Below are 24,973 nucleotides of genomic sequence, written 5' to 3' on the forward strand. Positions count from 1 at the left end.
TGCAGGCAGTCCATTCCGCAGTGAGAGGATCTCCAGCACTGTGTCCGTCTCTGTGGCTCGGGAGGGTAAGGGGCAGAGCGGGAGGGCAATAGTTATTGGGGACTCGTTAGTTAGAGGGATAGATAGGAGGTTCTGTGGCAGCAAAAGAGACACACGGATGGTATGTTGCCTACCGGATGCCAAGGTCCGTGACGTCTCAGACCGTGTTTTCCGGATTCTGAAGGGGGAGGGGAAACAGTCACAAGTCGTGGTGTACATTGGTACCAATGACATAGGTAAGAGAAGGGACGGGGATTTAAAGGAGGAATTTCGGGAGCTGTGCTGGAAGCTGAGAGCCAAAACAAAACATGCTCATTGCGTCTTGGAAGTGCAGCAGAGAGGGAGAGATTCGCGAGAGGAGTGCTGCGGGTAAGCGCTGTTATTTTTAACTTACTTTTTCGCGGGTTTTTTCTTTAAAAATATCTAAACCCGGAAGTGGTCGCGCAGGGAGGTCTGGGAGAGAGAGATTTTTTTTTTTTTAAAAAGTTACTCACCTCAGTGAATCGGCCTCATTGCGTCTTGGAAGTGCAGCAGAGAGGGAGAGATTCGTGAGAGGAGTGCTGCGGGTAAGCGCTGTTATTTTTAACTTATTTTTTCGCGGGTTTTTTCTTTAAAAATATCTAAACCCGGAAGTGGTCGCGCAGGGAGGTCTGGGAGAGAGAGATTTTTTTTCCCCAATAAATTGGAACAGAGAGGAATCCCGATACTCTACACTTGTAGAGTATCCCACCCTCCCTCCTCCTCTAACCTAAAAAAAGACCCAGTGAGAGCAGGGCTTTGGAGAAAACAGGAGGAGGAAAGGTAAGTTTAAAATTTTCATTCACTTTTTTTTCCCTGTGTGTTTAAAGGGGCAATTATGAGTGTGAGGCCAGTATGTTGTTCCCAATGTAGGATGTGGGAGGTCCTGGAGGCTCCTAGCCTCCCGGACGACCATATCTGTGCTGGGTGTGTTGAGCTGCGGTTCCTAAGGGAACATGTTAGGGAACTGGAATTGCAGCTCGAGGACCTTCGCCGGGTTAGGGATAGTGAGGAGGTCATTGACAGGAGCTATCGGCAGGTGGTCACACCGGGACCACGGGAGGAGGGTAACTGGGTAACAGTGAGGAAGGAGAAAGCTCGGTTGATGGTGAGCACCCCGGTGGATGTGCCCCTTAATAATAAGTACTCCTGTCTGAGTACTACTGGGGAGGACAGCCCACCTGGGGGAAGCAGCGGTGGCAGTGTCTCTGGAGCTGAGCCTGGCCCAGTAGTGCAAAAGGGTAAGGAAAGGAGGGTAGTGCTAATTGGGGACTCTACGGTGAGGGGGTCAGATAGGCGTTTTTGCGGACACAGACGGGACTCTCGGATGGTGGTTTGCCTCCCTGGTGCAGGGGTCCGGGATGTCTCTGGTCGAGTCCCAGAAATCCTGAAGGGGGAGGGAGAGGAGCCGAAGGTCGTGATGCATATAGGTACTGCTGACATAGGTAGGAAGAGGGAAGGGGTCATGAAAAGAGAATATAGGGAGTTAGGTAGACAGCTGAGAAAGAGGAATGCAAAGGTAGTAATCTCGGGATTGCTGCCTGTGCCGCGGGAGAGTGAGAACAGGAATCGGTGGAGAATGAATGCGTGGCTGAGGGACTGGAGCAAGGGACAAGGATTTGGGTACTTGGATCATTGGGACCTCTTTAGGGGCAGGTGTGACCTGTTTAAAAAAGACGGGTGGCACTTGAATCCCAGGGGGACCAATATCCTGGCGGGAAGGTTGGCTAAGGCTACTGGAGAGACTTTAAACTAGAAAGGTTGGGGGGAGGGAATCGAAATGAGGGGACTGAGAGCGAGGAGGTTAGCTCGCAAATAGATAAGGAATGTAAACAGGGTAAGAGGGAAGTTAGACGAGTGATGGAGAAGGGAAGTGCTCAGGCTGAAGGTCTGAGATGTGTCTATTTTAATGCCAGGAGTGTAGTGAATAAAGTGGATGAGCTTAGAGCGTGGATTGCTGCTTCGAATTGTGATGTGGTGGCCATTACGGAGACTTGGATGTCTCAGGGACAGGACTGGGTGCTTCAGGTGCCGGGTTTTAGATGTTTCAGGAAGGACAGGGAGGGAGGCAAGAGAGGGGGGGGAGTGGCACTGTTGATCAGGGATAGTGTCACGGCTGTAGAGAAGGTGGACGCCGTGGAGGGATTGACTACGGAGTCTCTGTGGGTGGAGGTGAGGAACAGGAAGGGGTCGGTAACGTTGCTGGGTGTTTTCTATAGGCCGCCCAATAGTAACAGAGATGTTGAGGAGCAGATGGGGAAACAGATCCTGGAGAGATGTAGGAATAACAGAGTTGTCGTGATGGGAGATTTTAATTTCCCAAACATAGATTGGAATATCCCGAGGGCTAGGGGTTTGGATGGAGAGGAGTTTGTTAGGTGTGTCCAGGAGAGTTTCCTGACACAGTATGTGGATAAGCCTACTAGAGGAGAGGCTGTACTTGATCTGGTGCTGGCTAATGAACCTGGACAGGTGGAGGATCTCTCAGTGGGTGAGCATCTTGGGGATAGCGATCATAATTCTATCTCCTTCACGATAGCATTGGAAAGAGATAGGATCAGGCAGGCTAGGAAAGTGTTTCTCTGGAGTAAAGGGAAATACAGTGTCATCAGGGAGGAAATTAGACGGGTAAATTGGAAGGAGGCATTCTTGGGGAAAAGTACCGAAGGAAAGTGGAGGATTTTCAAGGAATGTTTGTCTGGAGCTCTGCATGACAACGTTCCGATGAGACAGGGGGGTGTTGGTAGGGTACGGGAACCGTGGTGCACGAAGGTTGTGATGAACCTGGTGAATAAGAAAAGAGAGGCGTACAGAAGGTTCAGAGAGCTAGGAGGTGTTAAGGATTTAGAGGAGTATACGGGATGTAGGAAGGAGCTTAAGAAGGAAATTAGGAGAGCGAGAAGGGGTCATGAGAAGGCCTTGGCGGGTAAGATTAAGGAGAATCCCAAGGCTTTCTACAAATATGTCAAGAGTAAAAGGATGAGATGTGAAGGCATAGGACCCTTAAAAGGTGAAGGGGGAAAAGTTTGTGCGGAACCGTTAGAAATGGCGGAGCTGCTTAATGAATACTTTACCTCGGTATTCACGGTGGAAAGGGATCTGGGTGGTTGTACTGCTGGTTTGCGGTGGACAGAAAGGATCGAGCATGTGGACATAAAGAAAGAGGATGTGTTGGAACTATTGAATGGCATCAAGGTTGGTAATCATAGAAATCATAGAAACCCTACAGTGCAGAAGGAGGCCATTCGGCCCATCGAGTCTGCACCGACCACAATCCCACCCAGGCCCTACCCCCATATATTTACCCGCTAATCCCACTAACCTACGCATCTCAGGACTCTAAGGGGCAATTTTTAACCTGGCCAATCAACCTAACCCGCACATCTTTGGACTGTGGGAGGAAACCGGAGCACCCGGAGGAAACCCACGCAGACACGAGGAGAATGTGCAAACTCCACACAGACAGTGACCCGAGCCGGGAATCGAACCCAGGACCCTGGAGCTGTGAAGCAGCAGTGCTAACCACTGTGCTACCGTGCCGCCCCACGGTAAGTCGCCGGGACCGGATGGGATGTACCCCAGGTTACTGTGGGAGGCGAGGGAGGAGATTGCGGAGCCTTTGGCGATGATCTTTGCATCGTCGATGGAGACGGGAGAGGTTCCGGAGGATTGGAGGATTGCAGATGTGGTCCCTATATTCAAGAAAGGGAACAGGGACAGCCCGGGAAATTACCGACCGGTGAGTCTAACCTCAGTGGTTGGTAAGTTGATGGAGAGGATCCTGAGAGACAGGATTTATGATCATCTAGAGAAGTTTAGTATGATCAAAAGTAGTCAGCACGGCTTTGTCAAGGGCAGGTCGTGCCTTACAAGCCTGGTTGAGTTCTTTGAAAATGTGACCAAACACATTGACGAAGGAAGAGCGGTGGATGTGGTCTATATGGACTTCAGCAAGGCGTTCGATAAGGTCCCCCATGCAAGACTTCTTGAGAAAGTGAGAGGGCATGGGATCCAAGGGGCTGTTGCCTTGTGGATCCAGAACTGGCTTGCCTGCAGAAGGCAGAGAGTGGCTGTGGAGGGGTCTTTCTCTGCATGGAGGTCAGTGACCAGTGGAGTGCCCCAGGGATCTGTTCTGGGACCCTTGCTGTTTGTCATTTTCATAAATGACCTGGATGAGGAAGTGGAGGGATGGGTTGGTAAGTTTGCTGACGACACCAAGGTAGGTGGTGTTGTGGATAGTTTGGAGGGATGTCAGAAGTTGCAGCGAGACATAGATAGAATGCAAGACTGGGCGGAGAAGTGGCAGATGGACTTCAACCCGGATAAGTGTGTGGTGATCTATTTTGGCAGATCCAATGGGATGAAGCAGCAGTATAATATGAAGGGTACCATTCTTAGCAGTGTAGAGGATCAGAAGGACCTTGGGGTCCGGGTCCATAGGACTCTTAAATCGGCCTCGCAAGTGGAGGATGCGGTCAAGAAGGCGTACGGCGTACTGGCCTTCATTAATCGAGGGATTGAGTTTAGGAGTCGGGAGATAATGCTGCAGCTTTATAGGACCCTGGTTAGACCCCACTTGGAGTACTGCGCGCAGTTCTGGTCACCTCATTACAGGAAAGATGTTGAAGCCATTGAAAGGGTGCAGAGGAGATTTACAAGGATGTTGCCTGGATTGGGGGGCATGCCTTATGAGGATAGGTTGAGGGAGCTTGGTCTCTTCTCCCTGGAGAGACGAAGGATGAGAGGTGACCTGATAGAGGTTTACAAGATGTTGAGAGGTCTGGATAGGGTAGACTCCCAGAGGCTATTTCCAAGGGCTGAAATGGTTGCTACGAGAGGACACAGGTTTAAGGTGCTGGGGGGTAGGTACAGAGGAGATGTCAGGGGTAAGTTTTTCACTCAGAGGGTGGTGGGTGAGTGGAATCGGCTGACGTCGGTGGTGGTGGAGGCAAACTCGTTGGGGTCTTTTAAGAGACTTCTGGATGAGTACATGGGATTTAATGGGATTGAGGGCTATAGATAGGCCTAGAGGTGGGGATGTGATCGGCGCAACTTGTGGGCCGAAGGGCCTGTTTGTGCTGTGGCTTTCTATGTTCTATGTTCTATGTGGTCATCTCTGGTACGTTGCCGGTGCCACGTGATAGCGAGTTGAGGAACAGGGAGAGAATGCAGTTAAACATGTGGTTGCGGGGATGGTGTAGGAGGGAGGGTTTCAGATACGTGGATAATTGGAACACATTCTGGGGAAGGTGGGACCTGTACAAACAGGACGGGGTGCATCTGAACCAGAGGGGCACCAATATCCCAGGAGGGAAATTTGTTACGGCTCTTCAGGGGGGTTTAAACTAATTTGTCAGGGGAGTGGGAAAAGGAGTTGTAGTCCAGAAGTCAGTGAGGGTGGTGAGGTATTGGGGAAGGTATCAGGGTCAAGGGTGGGTACCGGTAGACAGGAAGGTGGGTTGAAGTGTGTCTACTTCAATGCAAGGAGCATCCGGAACAAGGGAGATGAACTTGGGGCGTGGATTGGTACTTGGGACTACGATGTTGTGGCCATTACGGAGACGTGGGTAGAACAAGGACAGGAATGGCTGTTGGACGTTCCGGGGTATAGATGTTCCAGTAAGTGTAGGGAAGCTGGTAAAAGAGGGGGAGGAGTGGCATTGTTGATCAAGGATAGTTTAACGGCTGCGGAAAGGCACTTCGAGGGGGATCTGCACACTGAGGTAATATGGGCTGAGGTTAGAAATAGGAAAGGAGCGGTCACGTTGTTAGGAGTTTACTATAGGCCCCCAAATAGTAATAGAGATGTGGAGGAAGAAATTGCGAAGCAGATTATGGATATGTGTGGGGGTCACAGGGTAGTTGTCATGGGGGACTTTAACTTTCCAAATATTGATTGGAACCTTTGTCGGTCAAATAGTTCGGATGGGGCAGTTTTTGTGCAGTGTGTGCAGGAGGGTTTCCTGACACAATATGTGGATAGGCCGACAAGAGGTGAGGCCACATTGGATTTGGTACTGGGAAATGAACCGGGCCAAGTGTTAGATTTGGTTGTGGGAGAGCACTTTGGAGATAGTGACCACAATTTGGTGTCTTTTGTTATTGCAATGGAGAGGGATAGGGCCGTACGGCAGGGCAAGGTTTACAATTGGGGGAGAGGTAATTATGATGCGATTCGGCAAGAATTAGGGGGCATAAGTTGGGAACAGAAACTGTCAGAGAAAGGAACTAATGAAAAGTGGAACTTTTTCAAGGAACAAATATGTCCTTGATAGGTATGTCCCTGTCAGGCAGGGAGGAAATGGCCGAGTGAAGGAACCATGGTTCACGAAAGAGGTGGAATGTCTTGTGAAAAGGAAGAGGGAAGCTTATGTAGGGATGAGGAAACAAGGTTCAGATGGCTCGATTGAGGGTTACAAGTTAGCAAGGAATGAGCTGAAAAAGGGGCTTAGGAGAGCTAGGAGGGGACACGAGAAGTCCTTGGCGGGTCGGGTCAAGGAAAACCCCAAGGCTTTTTACTCTTATATGAGGAATAAAAGAATGACCAGGGTGAGGTTAGGGCCGGTCAAGGACAGTAGTGGGAACTTGTGTATGGAGTCAGTAAAGATAGGCGAGGTGATGAATGAATACTTTTCTTCAGTGTTCACCAAGGAGAGGGGCCATGTTTTTGAGGAACAGAAGGTGTTACAGGCTAATAGGCTGGAGGAAATAGATGTTCGGAGGGAGGATGTCCTGGCAGTTTTGAATAAACTGAAGGTTGATAAGTCCCCTGGGCCTGATGAAATGTATCCTAGGATTCTTTGGGAGGCAAGGGATGAGATTGCAGAGCCTTTGACTTTGATCTTTGGGTCCTCGCTGTCCATGGGGATGGTGCCAGAGGACTGGAGAATGGCGAATGTTGTTCCTCTGTTTAAGAAAGGGAATAGAAATGACCCTGGTAATTATAGACCGGTTAGTCTTACTTCGGTGGTTGGTAAATTGATGGAAAAGGTCCTTAGAGATGGGATTTACGACCATTTAGAGAGATGCGGATTAATCCGGGATAGTCAGCACGGATTCGTGAAGGGCAAGTCGTGCCTCACAAATTTGATTGAATTTTTTGAGGAGGTAACTAAGTGTGTTGATGAAGGTAGGGCAGTTGATGTCATATACATGGATTTTAGTAAGGCGTTTGATAAGGTCCCCCATGGTCGGCTTATGATGAAAGTGAGGAGGTGTGGGATAGAGGGAAAGTTGGCCGATTGGATAGGTAACTGGCTGTCTGATCGAAGACAGAGGGAGGTGGTGGATGGAAAATATTCGGATTGGAGGCAGGTTGCTAGCGGAGTGCCGCAGGGATCAGTGCTTGGTCCTCTGCTCTTTGTGATTTTTATTAATGACTTAGAGTAGGGGGCTGAAGGGTGGATCAGTAAATTTGCTGATGACACCAAGATTGGTGGAGTAGTGGATGAGGTGGAGGGCAGTTGTAGGCTGCAAAGAGACATAGATAGGATGCAAAGCTGGGCTGAAAAATGGCAAATGGAGTTTAACCCTGATAAATGTGAGGTGATTCATTTTGGTAGGACTAATTTAAATGTGGATTACAGGGTCAAAGGTAGGGTTCTGAAGACTGTGGAGGAACATAGAGATCTTGGGGTCTATATCCACAGATCTCTAAAGGCTGCCACTCAAGTGGATAGAGCTGTGAAGAAGGCCTATAGTGTGTTAGCTTTTATTCATGATGTGGAGATGCCGGCGTTGGACTGGGGTAAACACAGTAAGAAGTTTAACAACACCAGGTTAAAGTCCAACAGGTTTATTTGGTAGCAAAAGCCACACAAGTTTTCGGAGCTCTTAGCCCCTTCTTCAGGTGAGTGGGAATTCTGTTCACAAACAGGGCATATAAAGACACAGACTTAATTCACATGAATAATGGTTGGAATGCGAATACTTACAACTAATCAAGTCTTTAAGAAACAAAACAATGTGAGTGGAGAGAGCATCAAGACAGGCTAAAAAGATGTGTATTGTCTCCAGACAAGACAGCCAGTGAAATTCTGTGGGGGTTACAAATAGTGTGCCATGAACCCAATATCCCGGTTGAGGCCGTCCTCGTGTGTGCGGAACTTGGCTATCAGTTTCTGCTCAGCGACTCTGCGCTGTCGTGTGTCGCAAAGGCCGCCTTGGAGAACGCTTACCCGAATATCAGAGGCCGAATGCCCGTGACCGCTGAAGTGCTCCCCAACAGGAAGAGAACAGTCTTGCCTGGTGATTGTCGAGCGGTGTTCATTCATCCGTTGTCGCAGCGTCTGCATAGTTTCCCCAATGTACCATGCCTCGGGACATCCTTTCCTGCAGCGTATCAGGTAGACAACGTTGGCCGAGTTGCAAGAGTATGTACCGTGTACCTGGTGGATGGTGTTCTCACGTGAGATGATGGCATCTGTGTCGATGATCCGGCACGTCTTGCAGAGGTTGCTGTGGCAGGGTTGTGTGGTGTCATGGTCACTGTTCTCCTGAAGGCTGGGTAGTTTGCTGCGGACAATGGTCTGTTTGAGGTTGTGCGGTTGTTTGAAGGCAAGAAGTGGGGGTGTGGGGATGGCCTTGGCGAGATGTTCGTCTTCATCAATGACATGTTGAAGGCTCCTGAGGAGATGCCGTAGCTTCTCCGCTCCGGGGAAGTACTGGACAACGAAGGGTACTCTGTCCACTGTGTCCCGTGTCTTTGATTAGTTGTAAGTATTCGCATTCCAACCATTATTCATGTAAATTAAGTCTGTGTCTTTATATGCTCTGTTTGTGAACAGAATTCCCACTCACCTGAAGAAGGGGCTTGCAGCTCCAAAAGCTTGTGTGGCTTATGCTACCAAATAAACCTGTTGGACTTTAACCTGGTGTTGTTAGCTTTCATTAACAGGGGGTTGGAGTTTAAGAGCCGTGGGGTTATGCTGCAACTGTACAGGACCTTGGTGAGACCACATTTGCAATATTGTGTGCAGTTCTGGTCACCTCACTATAAGAAGAATGCAGAAGCGCTGGAAAGAGTGCAGAGGAGATTTACCAGGATGCTGCCTGGTTTGGAGGGTAGGTCTTATGAGGAAAGGTTGAGGGAGCTAGGGCTGTTCTCTCTGGAGCGGAGGAGGCTGAGGGGAGACTTAATAGAGGTTTATAAAATGATGAAGGGGATAGATAGAGTGAACGTTCAAAGACTATTTCCTCGGGTGGATGGAGCTATTACAAGGGGGCATAACTATAGGGTTCGTGGTGGGAGATATAGGAAGGATATCAGAGGTAGGTTCTTTACGCAGAGAGTGGTTGGGGTGTGGAATGGACTGCCTGCAGTGATAGTGGAGTCAGACACTTTAGGAACATTTAAGCGGTTATTGGATAGGCACATGGAGCACACCAGGATGATAGGGAGTGGGGTAGCTTGATCTTGGTTTCAGATAAAGCTCGGCACAACATCGTGGGCCGAAGGGCCTGTTCTGTGCTGTACTGTTCTATTTCTATTCCACACCCCAACCACTCTCCGCTTTCTGCTTTGTTTTTCTGAGCCCAGGCGTACTCTGTCAGTTTTTTTCGAACTGCGCATGCGCAGTTCAGAGCTCCGATCAGTCCGCCAGCGCTAAGCCCCGCCCACAATGCGAATCGGACCGGAGCTGGCAAAATGCGTATGGGCGCGCTGGAAAGAGGATTCCAGGCGCGGATCTATTTGACGCCCAGATTCGGCACTTATGCTCAAAATGATAAAATTCCCCCCATAGTGTTCAATTCTGGTCGCCACACTACCAGAAGGATGTGGAGGCTTTGGAGAGGGTACAGAAAAGATTTACCAGGATGTTGCCTGGTATGGAGGGCATTAGCTATGAGGAGAGGTTGGAGAAACTTTGTTTGTTCTCGCTGGAACAACGGAGGTTGAGGGGAGACCTGGTAGAAGTCTACAAGATTATGAGGGGCATGGACAGAGTGGATAGTCAGAAGCTTTTTCCCAGGGTGGAAGAATCAATTACTAGGGGGCACAGGTTTAAGGTGCGAGGGGCAAGGTTTAAAGGAGATGTACGAGGCAGATTTTTACACAGAGAGTGGTGGGTGCCTGGAACTCGCTGCTGGGGGAGGTAGTGGAAACTGATACGATAGTGAATTTTAAGGAACGTCTGGACAAATACATGAATAAGATGGGAATGGAGGGATATGCACCCCGGAAGGGTAGGGGGTTTTAGTTCAGTCGGGCAGCACGGTTTGGAGGGCCGAAGGGCCTGTTCCTGTGCTGTAATATTCTTTGTTGTATGTCAGACTCCTATTTATTGACTACAGCTCAGCCTTCAACACCATTATTCCTATGAAACTCATCTCCAAACTCCATGGCCTGGGCCTCAGCACCTCCCTCTGCAACTGGATCCTGAACTTCCTAACCCACAGACCACAATCAGTAAGGATAGGCAACAACACCTCCTCCATGATCATCCCCAACACTGGTGCCCCACAAGGCTGAGTTCTCAGCTCCCTACTATACTCCTTATACACCTACGACTGTGCGGCCAAATTCTCCTCCAATTCGATTTTCAAGTTTGCTGACGACACCACCGTAGTGGGTGGGATCTCAAACAATGACGAGACAGAGTACAGGAATGAGATAGAGAATCTGGTGAACTGGTGCGGCAACAATAATCTCTCCCTCAATGTCAACAAAACAAAGGAGATTATCATCAACTTCAGGGAGCATAGTGGAGAACACGCCCCTGTCTACATCAATGGGGACGAAGTAGAAAGGGTCGAGAGCTTCACGTTTTTAGGTGTCTAGATCACCAAAAACCTGTCCTGGTGCCCCCATGCCGACACTATAGTTAAAAAAGCCCACCAACACCTCTAATTCCTCAGAAGACTAAGGAAATTTGGCATGTCAGTTACCACTCTCACCAACTTCCACAGATGCACCATAGAAAACATTATTTCTGGTTGTATCACAGCTTGGTATGGCTGATGCTCTGCCCAAGACCGCAAGGAACTACAAAATGTCATGAATGTAGCCCAATCCATCATGCAAACCAGTCACCCATCCATTGACTCTGTCTACATTTCCCGCTGCCTCGACAAAGCATCCAGCATAATTAAGGACCCCACGCACCCCGGACATTCTCTCTTCCACCTTCTTCCGTCGGGAAAAAGATATGAAAGTCTGAGGTCACGTTCCAACCTACTCAAGAACAACTTCTTCCCTGCTACCATCAGACTTTTGAATGGACCTACCTCGCATTAATTTGATCTTTCTCTACACCTTAGGTATGACTGTAATACTACACTCTGCACTCTCTCGTTTCCTTCTCTATGAACACTTGCTTTGTCTGTATAGCGCACAAGAAACAATACTTTTCCCTGTATACTAATACATGTGACAATAATAAATCACATCAAATCAAGCCATCACCTGGAGTTCCGCTCCAAGTCACTCACCATCCTGACTTGGAAATATATCACCGTTCCTGAAAACAGATGGAGCTCTGGAGGAATACAGAGAGAGTAGGAAAGATCTCAAACGGGGAGTTAGAAGGGCAAAAAGAGGTCACGAGATGTTCTTGGCAGGCAGGATTAAGGAGAATCCTAAGGGATTCTATTCATACGTTAGGAACAAAAGAGCGCGTTGGTGATTGGTGGGGTATTGGGCGGTTGTAGGGCGGGACTTAGAGGCGGCGGCAGCGTCGTCGTGCGATAAAAAAAAAAAAACATTTTGGCAGATCCAATGGGATGGAGCAGCAGTATAAAATGAAGGGTACCATTCTTAGCAGTGTAGAGGATCAGAAGGACCTTGGGGTCCGGGTCCATAGGACTCTTAAATCGGCCTCGCAGGTGGAGGATGCGGTCAAGAAGGCGTATGGCGTACTAGCCTTCATTAATCGAGGGATTGAGTTTAGGAGTCGGGAGATAATGCTGCAGCTTTATAGGACCCTGGTTAGACCCCACTTGGAGTACTGCGCGCAGTTCTGGTCACCTCATTACAGGAAAGATGTTGAAGCCATTGAAAGGGTGCAGAGGAGATTTACAAGGATGTTGCCTGGATTGGGGGGCATGCCTTATGAGGATAGGTTGAGGGAGCTTGGTCTCTTCTCCCTGGAGAGACGAAGGATGAGAGGTGACCTGATAGAGGTTTACAAGATGTTGAGGGGTCTGGATAGGGTGGACTCTCAGAGGCTATTTCCAAGGGCTGAAATGGTTGCTACGAGAGGACACAGGTTTAAGGTGCTGGGGGGTAGGTACAGGGGGGATGTCAGGGGTAAGTTTTTCACTCAGAGGGTGGTGGGTGAGTGGAATCGGCTGACGTCGGTGGTGGTGGAGGCAAACTCGTTGGGGTCTTTTAAGAGACTTCTGGATGAGTACATGGGATTTAATGGGATTGAGGGCTATAGATAGGCCTAGAGGTGGGGATGTGATCGGCGCAACTTGTGGGCCGAAGGGCCTGTTTGTGCTGTGACTTTCTATGTTCTATGTTCTAAAAGAGTTGTCAGGGAGAAAATCGGACCTCTCAGGGACAAAGGAGGGGAATTATGCTTAGAACCCAAGGGAATAGGGGAGATCCTAAATGAATACTTTGCATCGGTATTCACGAAGGAGAGGGGCGTGTTAACCGGGAGTGTCTCGGAGGGAGGTGTTGACCCGTTAGAGAAAATCTCCATTACAAGAGAGGAAGTCCAAAGATGTGCGGGTTAGGTTGATTGGCCAGGTTAAAAATTGCCCCTTAGAATCCTAAAATGCGTAGGTTAGAGGGATTAGCGGGTAAATATGTGGGGGTAGGGCTGGGTGGGATTGTGGTCGGTGCAGACTCGATGGGCCGAATGGCCTCCTTCTTCACTGTAGGGTTTCTATGTTTTCTAAGTGTTAGGTTTTTTAGGGAACATTAAAACTGACAAAGCCCCAGGGCCTGATGGCATCTATCCTCGACTGCTCAGGGAGACGAGAGATGAAATTGCTGGGCCTCTGACGGAAATCTTTGTCGCTTCTTTGGACACGGGTGAGGTCCCTGAGGATTGGAGGATAGCGAATGTGGTTCCGTTGTTTAAGAAGGGTAGCAGGGATAACCCAGGAAATTATAGGCCGGTGAGCTTGACTTCCGTGGTCGGGAAGTTGTTGGAGAGGATTCTTAGAGACAGGATGTATGTCCATAAGACCATAAGACCATAAGACATAGGAGCGGAAGTAAGGCCATTCGGCCCATCGAGTCCACTCCACCATTCAATCATGGTTGATTTCAACTCCATTTACCCGCTCTCTCCCCATAGCCCTTAATTCCTCGAGAAATCAAGAATTTATCAATTTCTGTCTTGAAGACGCTCAACGTCTCGGCCTCCACAGCCCTCTGTGGCAATGAATTCCATTTAGAACGAAACAATCTCATTAGTGACAGACAGCATGGTTTTGTAAGAGGGAGGTCGTGCCTTACAAATTTGGTGGAGTTTTTTGAGGAAGTGACAAAAACGGTTGATGAAGGAAGGGCCGTGGATGTCGTCTATATGGATTTCAGTAAGGCATTTGACAAAGTCCCACATGGCAGGTTGGTTAAGAAGGTTAAGGCTCATGGGATACAAGGAGAAGTGGCTAGATGGGTGGAGAACTGGCTTGGCCATAGGAGACAGAGGGTAGTGGTCGAAGGGTCTTTTTCCGGCTGGAGGTCTGTGACCAGTGGTGTTCCGCAGGGCTCTGTACTGGGACCTCTGCTATTTGTGATATATATAAATGATTTGGAAGAAGGTGTAACTGGTGTAATCAGCAAGTTTGCGGATGACACGAAGATGGCTGGAATTGCGGATAGCGAAGAGCATTGTCGGGCAATACAGCAGGATATAGATAGGCTGGAAAATTGGGCGGAGAGGTGGCAGATGGAGTTTAATCCGGATAAATGCGAAGTGATGCATTTTGGAAGAAATAATGTCGGGAGGAGTTATACAATAAATGGCAGAGTCATCAGGAGTATAGAAACACAGAGGGACCTAGGTGTGCAAGTCCACAAATCCTTGAAGGTGGCAACACAGGTGGAGAAGGTGGTGAAGAAGGCATATGGTATGCTTGCCTTTATAGGACGGGATATAGAGTATAAAAGCTGGAGTCTGATGATGCAGCTGTATAGAACGCTGGTTAGGCCACATTTGGAGTACTGCGTCCAGTTCTGGTCGCCGCACTACCAGAAGGACGTGGAGGCGTTGGAGAGAGTGCAGAGAAGGTTTACCAGGATGTTGCCTGGTATGGAGGGTCTTAGCTATGAGGAGAGATTGGGTAGACTGGGGTTGTTCTCCTTGGAAAGACGGAGAATGAGGGGAGATCTAATAGAGGTATACAAGATTATGAAGGGTATAGATAGGGTGAACAGTGGGAAGCTTTTTCCCAGGTCGGAGGTGACGATCACGAGGGGTCACGGGCTCAAGCTGAGAGGGGCGAAGTATAACTCAGACATCAGAGGGACGTTTTTTACATAGAGGGTGGTGGGGGCCTGGAATGCGCTGCCAAGTAGGGTGGTGGAGGCAGGCACGCTGACATCGTTTAAGACTTACCTGGATAGTCACATGAGCAGCCTGGGAATGGAGGGATACAAACGATTGGTCTTGTTGGACCAAGGAGCGGCACAGGCTTGGAGGGCCGAAGGGCCTGTTTCCTGTGCTGTGCTGTTCTTTGTTCTTTTGTTCCTTCACTGTCACTGGGTCAAAATCCTGGAATTCCCTCCCCAACAGCACTGTGGATGTACTTACACACAGGGACTGCAGCGATTGAAGAAGGCAGCTCACCACATAAATGCAGTGGCTACAAGAACAGGTCAGAGGCTGGGAAACTGCGGCGAGTAAGTCACCTCCTGACTCCCCAAAGCCTCTCCACCATCTACAAGGGACAAGCCAAGAGTGTGATGGAATACTCCCCACTTGCCTGGATGGGTGCAGCTCCAACAACACTCGAGGAGCTTGACACCATCCAGGACAAAGCAGCCCCGCTTGATTGGCACCACATCTGCAAACATCCACTCCCTCCACCACCGATGCTCAGTAGCAGCAGTATGTACTATCTACAAGATGCACCTTTCAAATCCACGACCACTTCTCTCTAGAAGGACAAGGGCAGCAGATAAATGGGAACACCACCACTTGCAAGTTCCCCTCCAAGTCATTCACCGTCCTGATTTGGAAATATATCACCATTCCTTCGCAGTCGCTGTGACAAAACTCTGGAATTCCCTCCCTAATGGCATTGTGGGTCAACCCATAGTACATGGATTGCAGCGATTCAAGAAGGCAGCTCACCACCACTTTCTCAAGAGCAACTAGGGATGGGCAATAAATGCTGGCCAGCCAGCAACATCCATGTCCCATAAATGGATAAAAAATAGGTTGTAAAGGTCATGGCCCAGCCTCAGAGTGGAAACAGACAAAACACAGATAGTGCATGAGAAACGGAGAAAATGATATCTTACCCAGTAAGCCAGAATCCAATGAGAAGGGCTTGTTGGTAAACATACACTCAAATGAGACTAAGTGAAAAACCTTGTTTACTGTGTTGTGAGTTCCAACAATGCGGATATATCTGCAAAGAATTAGAGTCAGTGTCAGGAAAAGTTCATAATTCCATCACATGTCCATACTCTCTGACTCCTACAGGATAAATCTGCTGACAAGTTGCAGCATTGCAGGTTGCAGCGTCGCAGGTTGCAGCGTCGCAGGTTGCAGCGGATAATAGGGTTAATAATAGGATCTGAGAGAGAATTCAGAACAGCATAATACTGAACGATCATGGTAAATACACGTTATTTTGCAAAACCGATGTTGACAATAAATCTAACATTAACTCGAGCTGAAGAAATGGAATTGAGAGAAATTTCGCAGTTAGCACAAGAATCACACTTCACAGATCCCAAATCTCAAAACCTTGGTCAGAAAACTTGCAAACGATATTTTACATTTTAAATGATCTCCTGCTACACTAGTGGTCCCCTTGCAGTCTGCTTCACAGACAACACAAGCAGTGTGAAGTAAGTAGATCAATTCACTCTGCTTAACCCTGGGCTTCCTCTTTAATTCAGTCCCCTCGATTATTTAATGCAGATTATTCAACTTCAGTTTATTTGCATCTTTCAGAATCCGGAAAACATTGAGATGGTTACGTTACAACTTTCTTTTCTCCATCTTCAAACATACTGGACCTGGTATTGGGGAATGAGCCCAGTCAGACGGTCGATGTTTCAGTCGGGGAGCAGTTCGGGAACAGTGACCACAATTCAGTAAGCTTTAAGATGGATAAAGATAAGTGCAGTCCTCAAGTGAAGGTGCTAAATTGGGGGAAGGCTAATTACAACAATATTAGGCAGGAACTGAAGAAAGTAGATTGGGGGCAGATGTTTGAGGGCAAATCAACATCTGGCATGTGGGAGGCTTTCAAGTGTAAGTTGATAGGGATTCCTGTAAGGATGAAGGATATGTATGGCAAGTTTTGGGAACCTTGGATAACGAGAGATATTGTGAGGCTAGTCAAAGAGAAAAAGGAAGCATTTGTCAAAGCTAGGAGGCTGGGAACACACGAAGCAAGTGTGGAATACAAGGAAAGTAGAAAGAAACTTAAGCAAGGAGTAAGGAGGGCTAAAAGGGGTCATGAAAAAGCATTGGCCAGCAGGATTAAGAAAAATACCGAAGCTTTTTACACATATATAAAGAGCAAGAGGGTAGCCAGGGAGAGGGTTGGCCCACTCAAGGACAAGGGAGGGAATCTATGTGTGGAGCCAGAGGAAATGGATGAGGTATTAAATGAGTACTTTGCGTCAGTATTCACCAAAGAGAAGGACTTGGTGGATGATGTGTAGATAGTTTGATTCATGTTGAGGTCAAAAAGGAGATGGTATTGGGGTTCTTGAGAAACATTAAGGTAGACAAGTCTCCAGAGCCTGATGGGATATTCCCCAGAATACTGAGAGAGGCAAGAGAGGAAATTGAGGGGCCTTGAGATAAATCTTTGTATCCTCACTGGCTACAGGGGAGGTCATGATGTGGAGATGCCAGCGTTGGACTGGGGTAAACACAGTAAGAAGTCTAACAACACCAGGTTAAAGTCCGACTGGTTTATTTGGTAGCAAATGCCACTCGCTTTCGGAGCGCTGCCCCTTCGTCAGGTGGAGTGAGAGATGTGCTCACAAACAGGGCATACAGAGACACAAACTCCCAAAGTTTATTCATGTAAATTGAGTTTGTGTCTTTGTGCCCTGTTTGTGATCAGAACTCCCACCCACCTGACGAAGGAACAGCCTGTTCCGAAAGCTAGTGGCTTTTGCTACCAAATAAACCTGTTGGACTTTAATCTGGTGTTGTTAGACTTCTTACTCAGTCAAAGAAGACAGAGGGTGGCAGCGGAAGGGTGCGTTTCTGAATGGAGGGCTGTGACAAGTGTGTTCCTCAGGGATCAGTGCTGGGACCTTTGCTGTTTGTAAAATATATAAATGATTTAGAGGAAAATGTAACTGGATTGATTAGAAAGTTTGCGGACGACACAAAGGTTGGGGGATTTGCGGATAGCGATGAGGATCAGAGGATACAGCAGGATATAGATCGGTTGGAGGCTTGGGCGGAGAGATGGCAGATGGAGTTTAATCTGGACAAATAAAGAACAAAGAATAATACAGCACAGGAACAGGCCCTTCAGCCCTCCAAGCCCGTTCCGCTCCCTGGCCCAAACTAGACCATTCTTTTGTATCCCTCCATTCCAACTCTGTTCATGTGGCTATCTAGATAAGTCTTAAACGTTCCCAGTGTGTCCGCCTCCACCACCTTGCCCGGCAGCGCATTCCAGGCCCCCACCACCCTCTGCGTAAAATACGTCCTTCTGATATCTGTGTTAAACCTCCCCCCCCTCACCTTGAACCTATGACCCCTCGTGAACGTCACCAGCGACCTGGGAAAGAAGGAAATTAGGAGAGCCAGAAGGGGTCACGAGAAGGCCCTGGCAGGTAGGATTAAGGAGAACCCTAAGGTGTTCTATAAATATGTGAAGAGTAAAAGGATGAGACGTGACGGAATAGGGCCTATAAAAGGTGAAGGCGGGAAAGTCTGTACGGAACCAGTAGAAATAGCAGAGGTGCTCAATGAGTATTTTGCCTCGGTTTTCACAGAGGAGAAAGACCTGGGTGGATGTACTGCGGGTGTGCGGTGGACCGAAAGGACTGAGTATGTGGACTTGAAGAAAGAGGTTGTGCTGGAATCTTTGAATGGCATCAAGATAGATAAGTCGCTGGGTCCGGATGGGATGTACCCCAGGTTACTGTGGGAGGCGAGGGAAGAGATTGCAGAGCCTCTGGCGATGATCTTTGCATCAGCGATGGAGAGGGGGGAGGTGCCGGAGGATTGCGGATGTGGTTCCTATTTTCAAGAAGGGGAATAGGGATAGCCCAGGAAATTACCGACCGGTGAGTCTAACCTCAGTGGTTGGTAAGCTGATGGAGAAGATCCTGAGGGACAGGATTTATGAGCATTTAGAGGTTTAGTCTGCTCAAGAATGCTCAGCATGGCTTTGTCAAAGGCAGATCGTGCCTTACGAGCCTGGTGGAGTTCTTCGAAAATGTGACCAAACACATTAAGAACATAGAACATAGAACATAGAACATTACAGCGCAGAACAGGCCCTTCGGCCCACGATGTTGCACCGACCAGTTAAAAAAAAACTGTGACCCTCCAACCTAAACCAATTTCTTTTCGTCCATGAACCTATCTACGGATCTCTTAAACGCCCCCAAACTAGGCGCATTTACAACTGATGCTGGCAGGGCATTCCAATCCCTCACCACCCTCTGGGTAAAGAACCTACCCCTGACATCGGTTCTATAACTACCCCCCCTCAATTTAAAGCCATGCCCCCTCGTGCTGGATTTCTCCATCAGAGGAAAAAGGCTATCACTATCCACCCTATCTAAACCTCTAATCATCTTATATGTTTCAATAAGATCCCCTCTTAGCCGCCGCCTTTCCAGCGAAAACAATCCCAAATCCCTCAGCCTCTCCTCATAGGATCTCCCCTCCATACCAGGCAACATCCTGGTAAACCTCCTCTGCACCCTCTCCAAAGCCTCCACATCCTTCCTGTAATGTGGGGACCAGAACTGCACACAGTACTCCAAGTGCGGCCGCACCAGAGTTGTGTACAGTTGCAACATAACGCTACGACTCCTAAATTCAATCCCCCTACCAATAAACGCCAAGACACCATATGCCTTCTTAACAACCTTATCTACTTGATTCCCAACTTTCAGGGATCTATGCACACATACACCTAGATCCCTCTGCTCCTCCACACTATTCAAAGTCCTCCCGTTAGCCCTATACTCAACACATCTGTTATTCCTACCAAAGTGAATTACCTCACACTTCTCCGCATTAAACTCCATCCGCCACCTCTCGGCCCAACTTTGCAACCTGTCTAAGTCTTCCTGCAAACTACGACACCCTTCCTCACTGTCTACCACACCACCGACTTTGGTGTCATCAGCAAATTTGCTAATCCACCCAACTATACCCTCATCCAGATCATTAATAAATATTACAAACAGCAGTGGCCCCAAAACAGATCCCTGAGGTACACCACTTGTAACCGCACTCCATGATGAATATTTACTATCAACCACCACCCTCTGTTTCCTATCCGCTAGCCAATTCCTGATCCAATTTCCTAGATCACCCCCAATCCCATACATCTGCATTTTCTGCGGAAGCCTACCATGGTGAACCTTATCAAACGCCTTACTAAAATCCATATATACCACGTCCACTGCCTTGCCCCCATCCACCTCCTTGGTCACTTTCTCAAAAAACTCAATAAGGTTAGTAAGGCACGACCTACCTGCCACAAAACCATGCTGACTATCACCTATCAATTCATTACTCTCCAAATAACTATAAATCCTATCCCTTATAATTTTTTCCAACATCTTGCCGACAACAGAAGTGAGACTCACCGGTCTATAATTCCCGGGGAAGTCTCTGTTCCCCTTCTTAAACAATGGGACAACATTCGCTAACCTCCAATCTTCTGGTACTATACCAGAGGCCAACGACGACCTGAAGATCAGAGCCAGAGGCTCTGCAATCACTTCTCTTGCCTCCCAGAGAATCCTTGGATAAATCCCATCCGGACCAGGGGATTTATCTATTTTCAGACCCTCCAGAATATCCTGCACATCCTCCTTATCAACTGTAATACTGTCTATTCTACTCCCTTGCAACCCAGTGTCCTCCTCAGCTATATTCATGTCCCCTTGCGTGAACACCGAAGAGAAATATTGGTTCAATGCTTCACCAATCTCCTCCGGTTCCACACATAACTTCCCTCTGCCATCTATAACTGGCCCTAAACTTGCCCCAACCAACCTTCTGTTCTTGACATACCTATAGAACGCCTTAGGATTCTCTTTAACCCTATCCGCCAAAGTCTTCTCATGTCCCCTTTTAGCCCTTCTAAGCTCGCTCTTCAACTCCCTCTTAGCCAATCTAAAGCTTTCTAGTGCACTACCCGAGTGCTCACGTCTCATCCGAACATAAGCCTCCTTTTTCTTTTTAACCAACAAAGAAACTTTTTTGGTGCACCACGGTTCCCTAGCCCTACCAATTCCTCCTTGCCTGACAGGGACATACCTATCACAGACTCGCAGTAGCTGCTCCTTGAAAAAACTCCACATGTCGGACGTTCCCAGTCCCTGTAATCTCCTAGTCCAACCTATGTTTCCTAATTCTCTCCTAATAGCCTCATAATTACCCTTCCCCCAGCTAAAACCACTGGCCCGAGGTTCATGCCTATCCCTTTCCATCACTAAGGTGAACGTAACCGAATTGTGGTCACTATCACCAAAATGCACACCAACTTCCAAGTCTAGCACCTGGTCTGGCTCATTTCCCAGCATCAGATCCAATATAGCCTCACCTCTAGTTGGCCTGTCTACATACTGAGTCAAAAAACCTTCCTGCACGCTTTGAACAAAAACTGACCCCTCTAACGAGCTAGAGCTATAACAATTCCAGTCAATATTAGTCAAGTTAAAATCCCCCATAACAATTGCCCTATTACTTTCACTCCTAAGCAGGATTGACTCCGCAATCCTTTCCTCAACCTCTCTAGAACTTTTAGGAGGTCTATAAAAGACTCCCAACAGGGTGACCTCTCCTCTCCTATTTCTAATCTCCGCCCATACTACCTCAACAGATAAGTCCTCATCAAACCTCCTCTCTGACACTGTGATACAATCTCTGACCAATAATGCTACCCCTCCCCCTCTTCTACCTCCTTCCCTACTTCGACTAAAACATTTGAACCCCGGGACCTGCAGCATCCATTCCTGCCCCTGCTCTATCCATGTCTCTGAAATAGCCACAACATCGAAGTCCCAGGTACTGATCCACGCTGCAAGTTCACCCACTTTATTGCGAATACTCCTGGCATTGAAGTATACACATTTCAAACCCTGCTCCACCCCACCTCTGCAATGCCGTGCATTGCAGTCCCCATCCATGCATCCCTCACTTTCAGCCCCACTACTCAGGATCCCTCCCCCCCCCCGAATCAGTTTAAACCTCCCTGCATGGCCTTAGCAAATTTACCCCCCAGGATATTGGTCCCCTTCTGATTAAGGTGTAGACCATCCTTCTCATAGAGGTCACACCTTCCCCAGTACGAGCCCCAATTGCTTAAGTACCTGAACCCCTCCCTCCTGCACCATCCCCTCAGCCATGAATTCAAACCTTCCCTCTCCCTATTCCTCTCTAAACTATCCCGTGGTACAGGCAAGAGTCCAGAGATAACCACTCTGTCAGTCTTGGCCTTTAGTTTCCACCCCAACTCCATAAATCCCTGCCTAATATCCCCTTCCCCTATCCTCCCTATGTCGTGTGTCCCCACATGTACAATAACTTGTGGTTTATCTCCCTCCCCCCTAAGAGTCCTGAATACCCTGTCAGACACATCCCGGACCCCAGCCCCTGGTAGGCAACACACCAACCCTGAGTCCCTACCTTTAGTTCCGACCCTCCTATCTGTCCCCTTAATTGTGGAGTCCCCAATCACAAGGCCCAGTCTTTTACAGCCCCTAACCACCTGAGCTTTCTCACTCGGCTCACCCCCAGAGATCTGCTCTCTATGCTCAGTTGATTCCTCCTCAACTGTAGCCTCCAGCACCGAAAACCTATTATGGAGGGGAACCGCCCCAGGGGATTGTCTTCCCGATTGCTTCTTACCCCTCCTCCTGGCATTGACCCAAGCCTCATTTCTAGGAGTTACTATTTCTCTATAACTCCTATCAACTTCCACCTCCGCCTCCCGAATTATGCGGAGTTCCTCTAACTCCCCCTCCATCTCCTTTACACATTGACGAAGGGAAAGCAGTAGATGTGGTTTATATGGATTTTAGCAAGGTGTTCGATAAGGAGCCCCATGCAAGGCTTCTCGAAAAAGTGAGAGGGCATGGGATCCAACGGGCTCCTGCCCTGTGGATCCAGAACTGGTTTGCCCAAAGGAGGCAGAGAGTGGGTACAGATGGGTCTTTTTCTAAATGGAGGTTGGTCACCAGTGGTGTGCCCCAGGGATCTGTTCTGGGACCCTTGCTGTTTGTCATTTTCATAAATGTCCTGGATGAGGAAGCGGAGGGATGGGTTGGTAAGTTTGCCGACGACACGAAGGTTGGTGGGGTTGTGGGTAGTCTGGAGGGATGTCAGAAGTTACAGAGGGACATAGATAGGATGCAAGACTGGGCGGAGAAGTGGCAGATGGACTTCAACTTCTACATACACATTTTGCAGCAAGGACCATGAGATAATGTTTAGGAAAAACAATCATTACTGACCTTCTGACCTATGTCCTGTGCTCAAGCCAGAAGCGTTTAGGCCATTTCTATATAAATGCGTCGTGGTCCATTTTGGTAGGACAAATGGGATGAAGGAGAACAATGTAAAGGGAAAGACTCTTCGTACTGTAGAGGATCAGAAGGACCTTGGGGTCCGGTTCCATAGGACTCTAAAATCGGCCCCGCAGGTGGAGGAGGTGGTTAAGAAGGCGTATGGTGTGCTGGCCTTTATCAATCGAGGGATTGAGTTTAGGAGTCCGGGGATAATGATGCAGCTATATAAGACCCTCGTCAGACCCCACTTGGAGTACTGTGCTCAGTTCTGGTCGCCTCATTACAGGAAGGATGTGGAAAAGATTGAAAGGGTGCAGAGGAGATTTACAAGGATGTTGCCTGGATTGAGTGGCATGCCTTATGAGGATAGGCTGAGGGAGCTCGGTCTTTTCTCCTTGGAGAGACGAAGGATGAGAGGAGACCTAATAGAGGTGTATAAGATGTTGAGAGGCATAGATCGGGTGGACTCTCAGAGGCTTTTTCCCAGGGTGGAAATGTCTGCTACGAGAGGACACAGGTTTAAGAACAAAGAACAAAGAACAATACAGCACAGGAACAGGCCCTTTGGCCCTCCAAGCCCGTGCCGCTCCCTGGTCCAAACTAGACCATTCTTTTGTATCCCTCCATTCCCACTCCGTGCTGGGGTGTAGGTACAGGGGAGATGTTAGGGGTAAGGTATTCACACAGAGGGTGGTGGGCGAGTGGAATCGGCTGCCGTCAGTGGTGGTGGAGGCGAACTCAATAGGGTCTTTTAAGAGACTCCTGGATGAGTACGTGGAGCTTAATAGGATGGAGGGTTATAGGTAGGTCTGGAAGGTAGGGATGTGTTCGGCACAACTTGTGGACCAAAGGGCCTGTTTGTGCTGTAGTTTTTCTATGTTTCTATGTGACTAGTGCGGTTGACGGAGGGGAACCGGTGGATGCGGTGTTTTTGGATTTCCAAAAGGCGTTTGACAAGGTGCCTCACAAAAGGTTGCTGAAGAAGATTGGGTCACACGGAGTTGGGGGTAGGGTGTTAGCATGGATTGGGGATTGGCTATCTGACAGGAAGCAGAGAGTCGGAATAAATGAGTGCTTTTCTGGTTGGCGGATGGTAACTAGTGGCGTGCCGCAGGGATCGGTATTGGGGCCTCAACTATTTACCATTTATGTAGACGATCTGGAGGAGGGGACTGAGTGTAGGGTAACAAAGTTACCCTAGGTCTGCAGAGACATTTGGACAGGCTGAGTGAGTGGTCGAGGATCTGGCAGATGGAGTATAACGTTAACAAATGCGAGGTTATTCACTTTGGAAGAAATAATAGCAAATTGGATTATTATCTAAATGGAAAGAAATTACAACATGCTGCTGTGCAAAGGGACCTGGGGGTCCTTGTGCATGAGACGCAAAAACCCAGTCTGCAGGTGCAACAGGTGATCAAGAAGGCAAATGGGATGTTGGCCTATATCGCAAGGGGGATAGAATATAAAAGCAGAGATGTCTTGCTGCATCTGTACAAGGCATTGGTGAGGCCGCTACTGGAATACTGTGTGCAGTATTGGTCCCCTTATTTGCGGAAGGATATATTGGCCTTGGAGGGAGTGCAGAGAAGGTTCACCAGGTTGATACCAGAGATGAGGGGTGTTGATTATGAGGAGAGACTGAGCAGATTGGGTTTGTTTTCGTTAGAATTTAGAAGGCTGAGGGGGGATCTTATAGAGACCTATAAGATAATGAAGGGGCTGGATAGGGTAGAGATGGAGAGATTCTTTCCACTTAGAAAGGAAACTAGAACTAGAGGGCACAGCCTCAAAATAAAGGGGGGTCAGTTTAGGACAGAGTTGAGGAGGAACTTCTCCTCTCAGAGGGTGGTGAATCTCTGGAATTCTCTGCCCACTGAAGTGGTGGAGGCTACCTCGTTGAACATGTTTAAATCATGGATAGATCGATTCCTGATCGGTAAGGGAATTAGGGGTTATAGGGATCAGGCGGGTCAGTGGAACTGATCCACTTCAGATCAGCCATGATCTTATTGAATGGCGGGGCAGGCTCGAGGGGCTAGATGGCCT

General features: G+C 48.4%; 1 protein-coding gene across 1 annotated transcript in view; it reads right to left on the reverse strand.

Moving 5' to 3' along the window:
• Nucleotides 1-24,973, reverse strand: part of btbd9 (BTB (POZ) domain containing 9) — a 260,082-nt gene that overhangs the window by 135,643 nt on the left and 99,466 nt on the right. Inside the window, exon 3 of the mRNA XM_078212112.1 lies at nucleotides 15,482-15,591. Coding sequence (XP_078068238.1) covers nucleotides 15,482-15,591 — 110 coding nt within the window. The remainder of the gene's footprint in view (nucleotides 1-15,481; nucleotides 15,592-24,973) is intronic.

Source organism: Mustelus asterias, chromosome 5 (genome assembly GCF_964213995.1).
Source record: "Mustelus asterias chromosome 5, sMusAst1.hap1.1, whole genome shotgun sequence".
NCBI classification, from domain to species: Eukaryota; Metazoa; Chordata; class Chondrichthyes; order Carcharhiniformes; family Triakidae; genus Mustelus; species Mustelus asterias.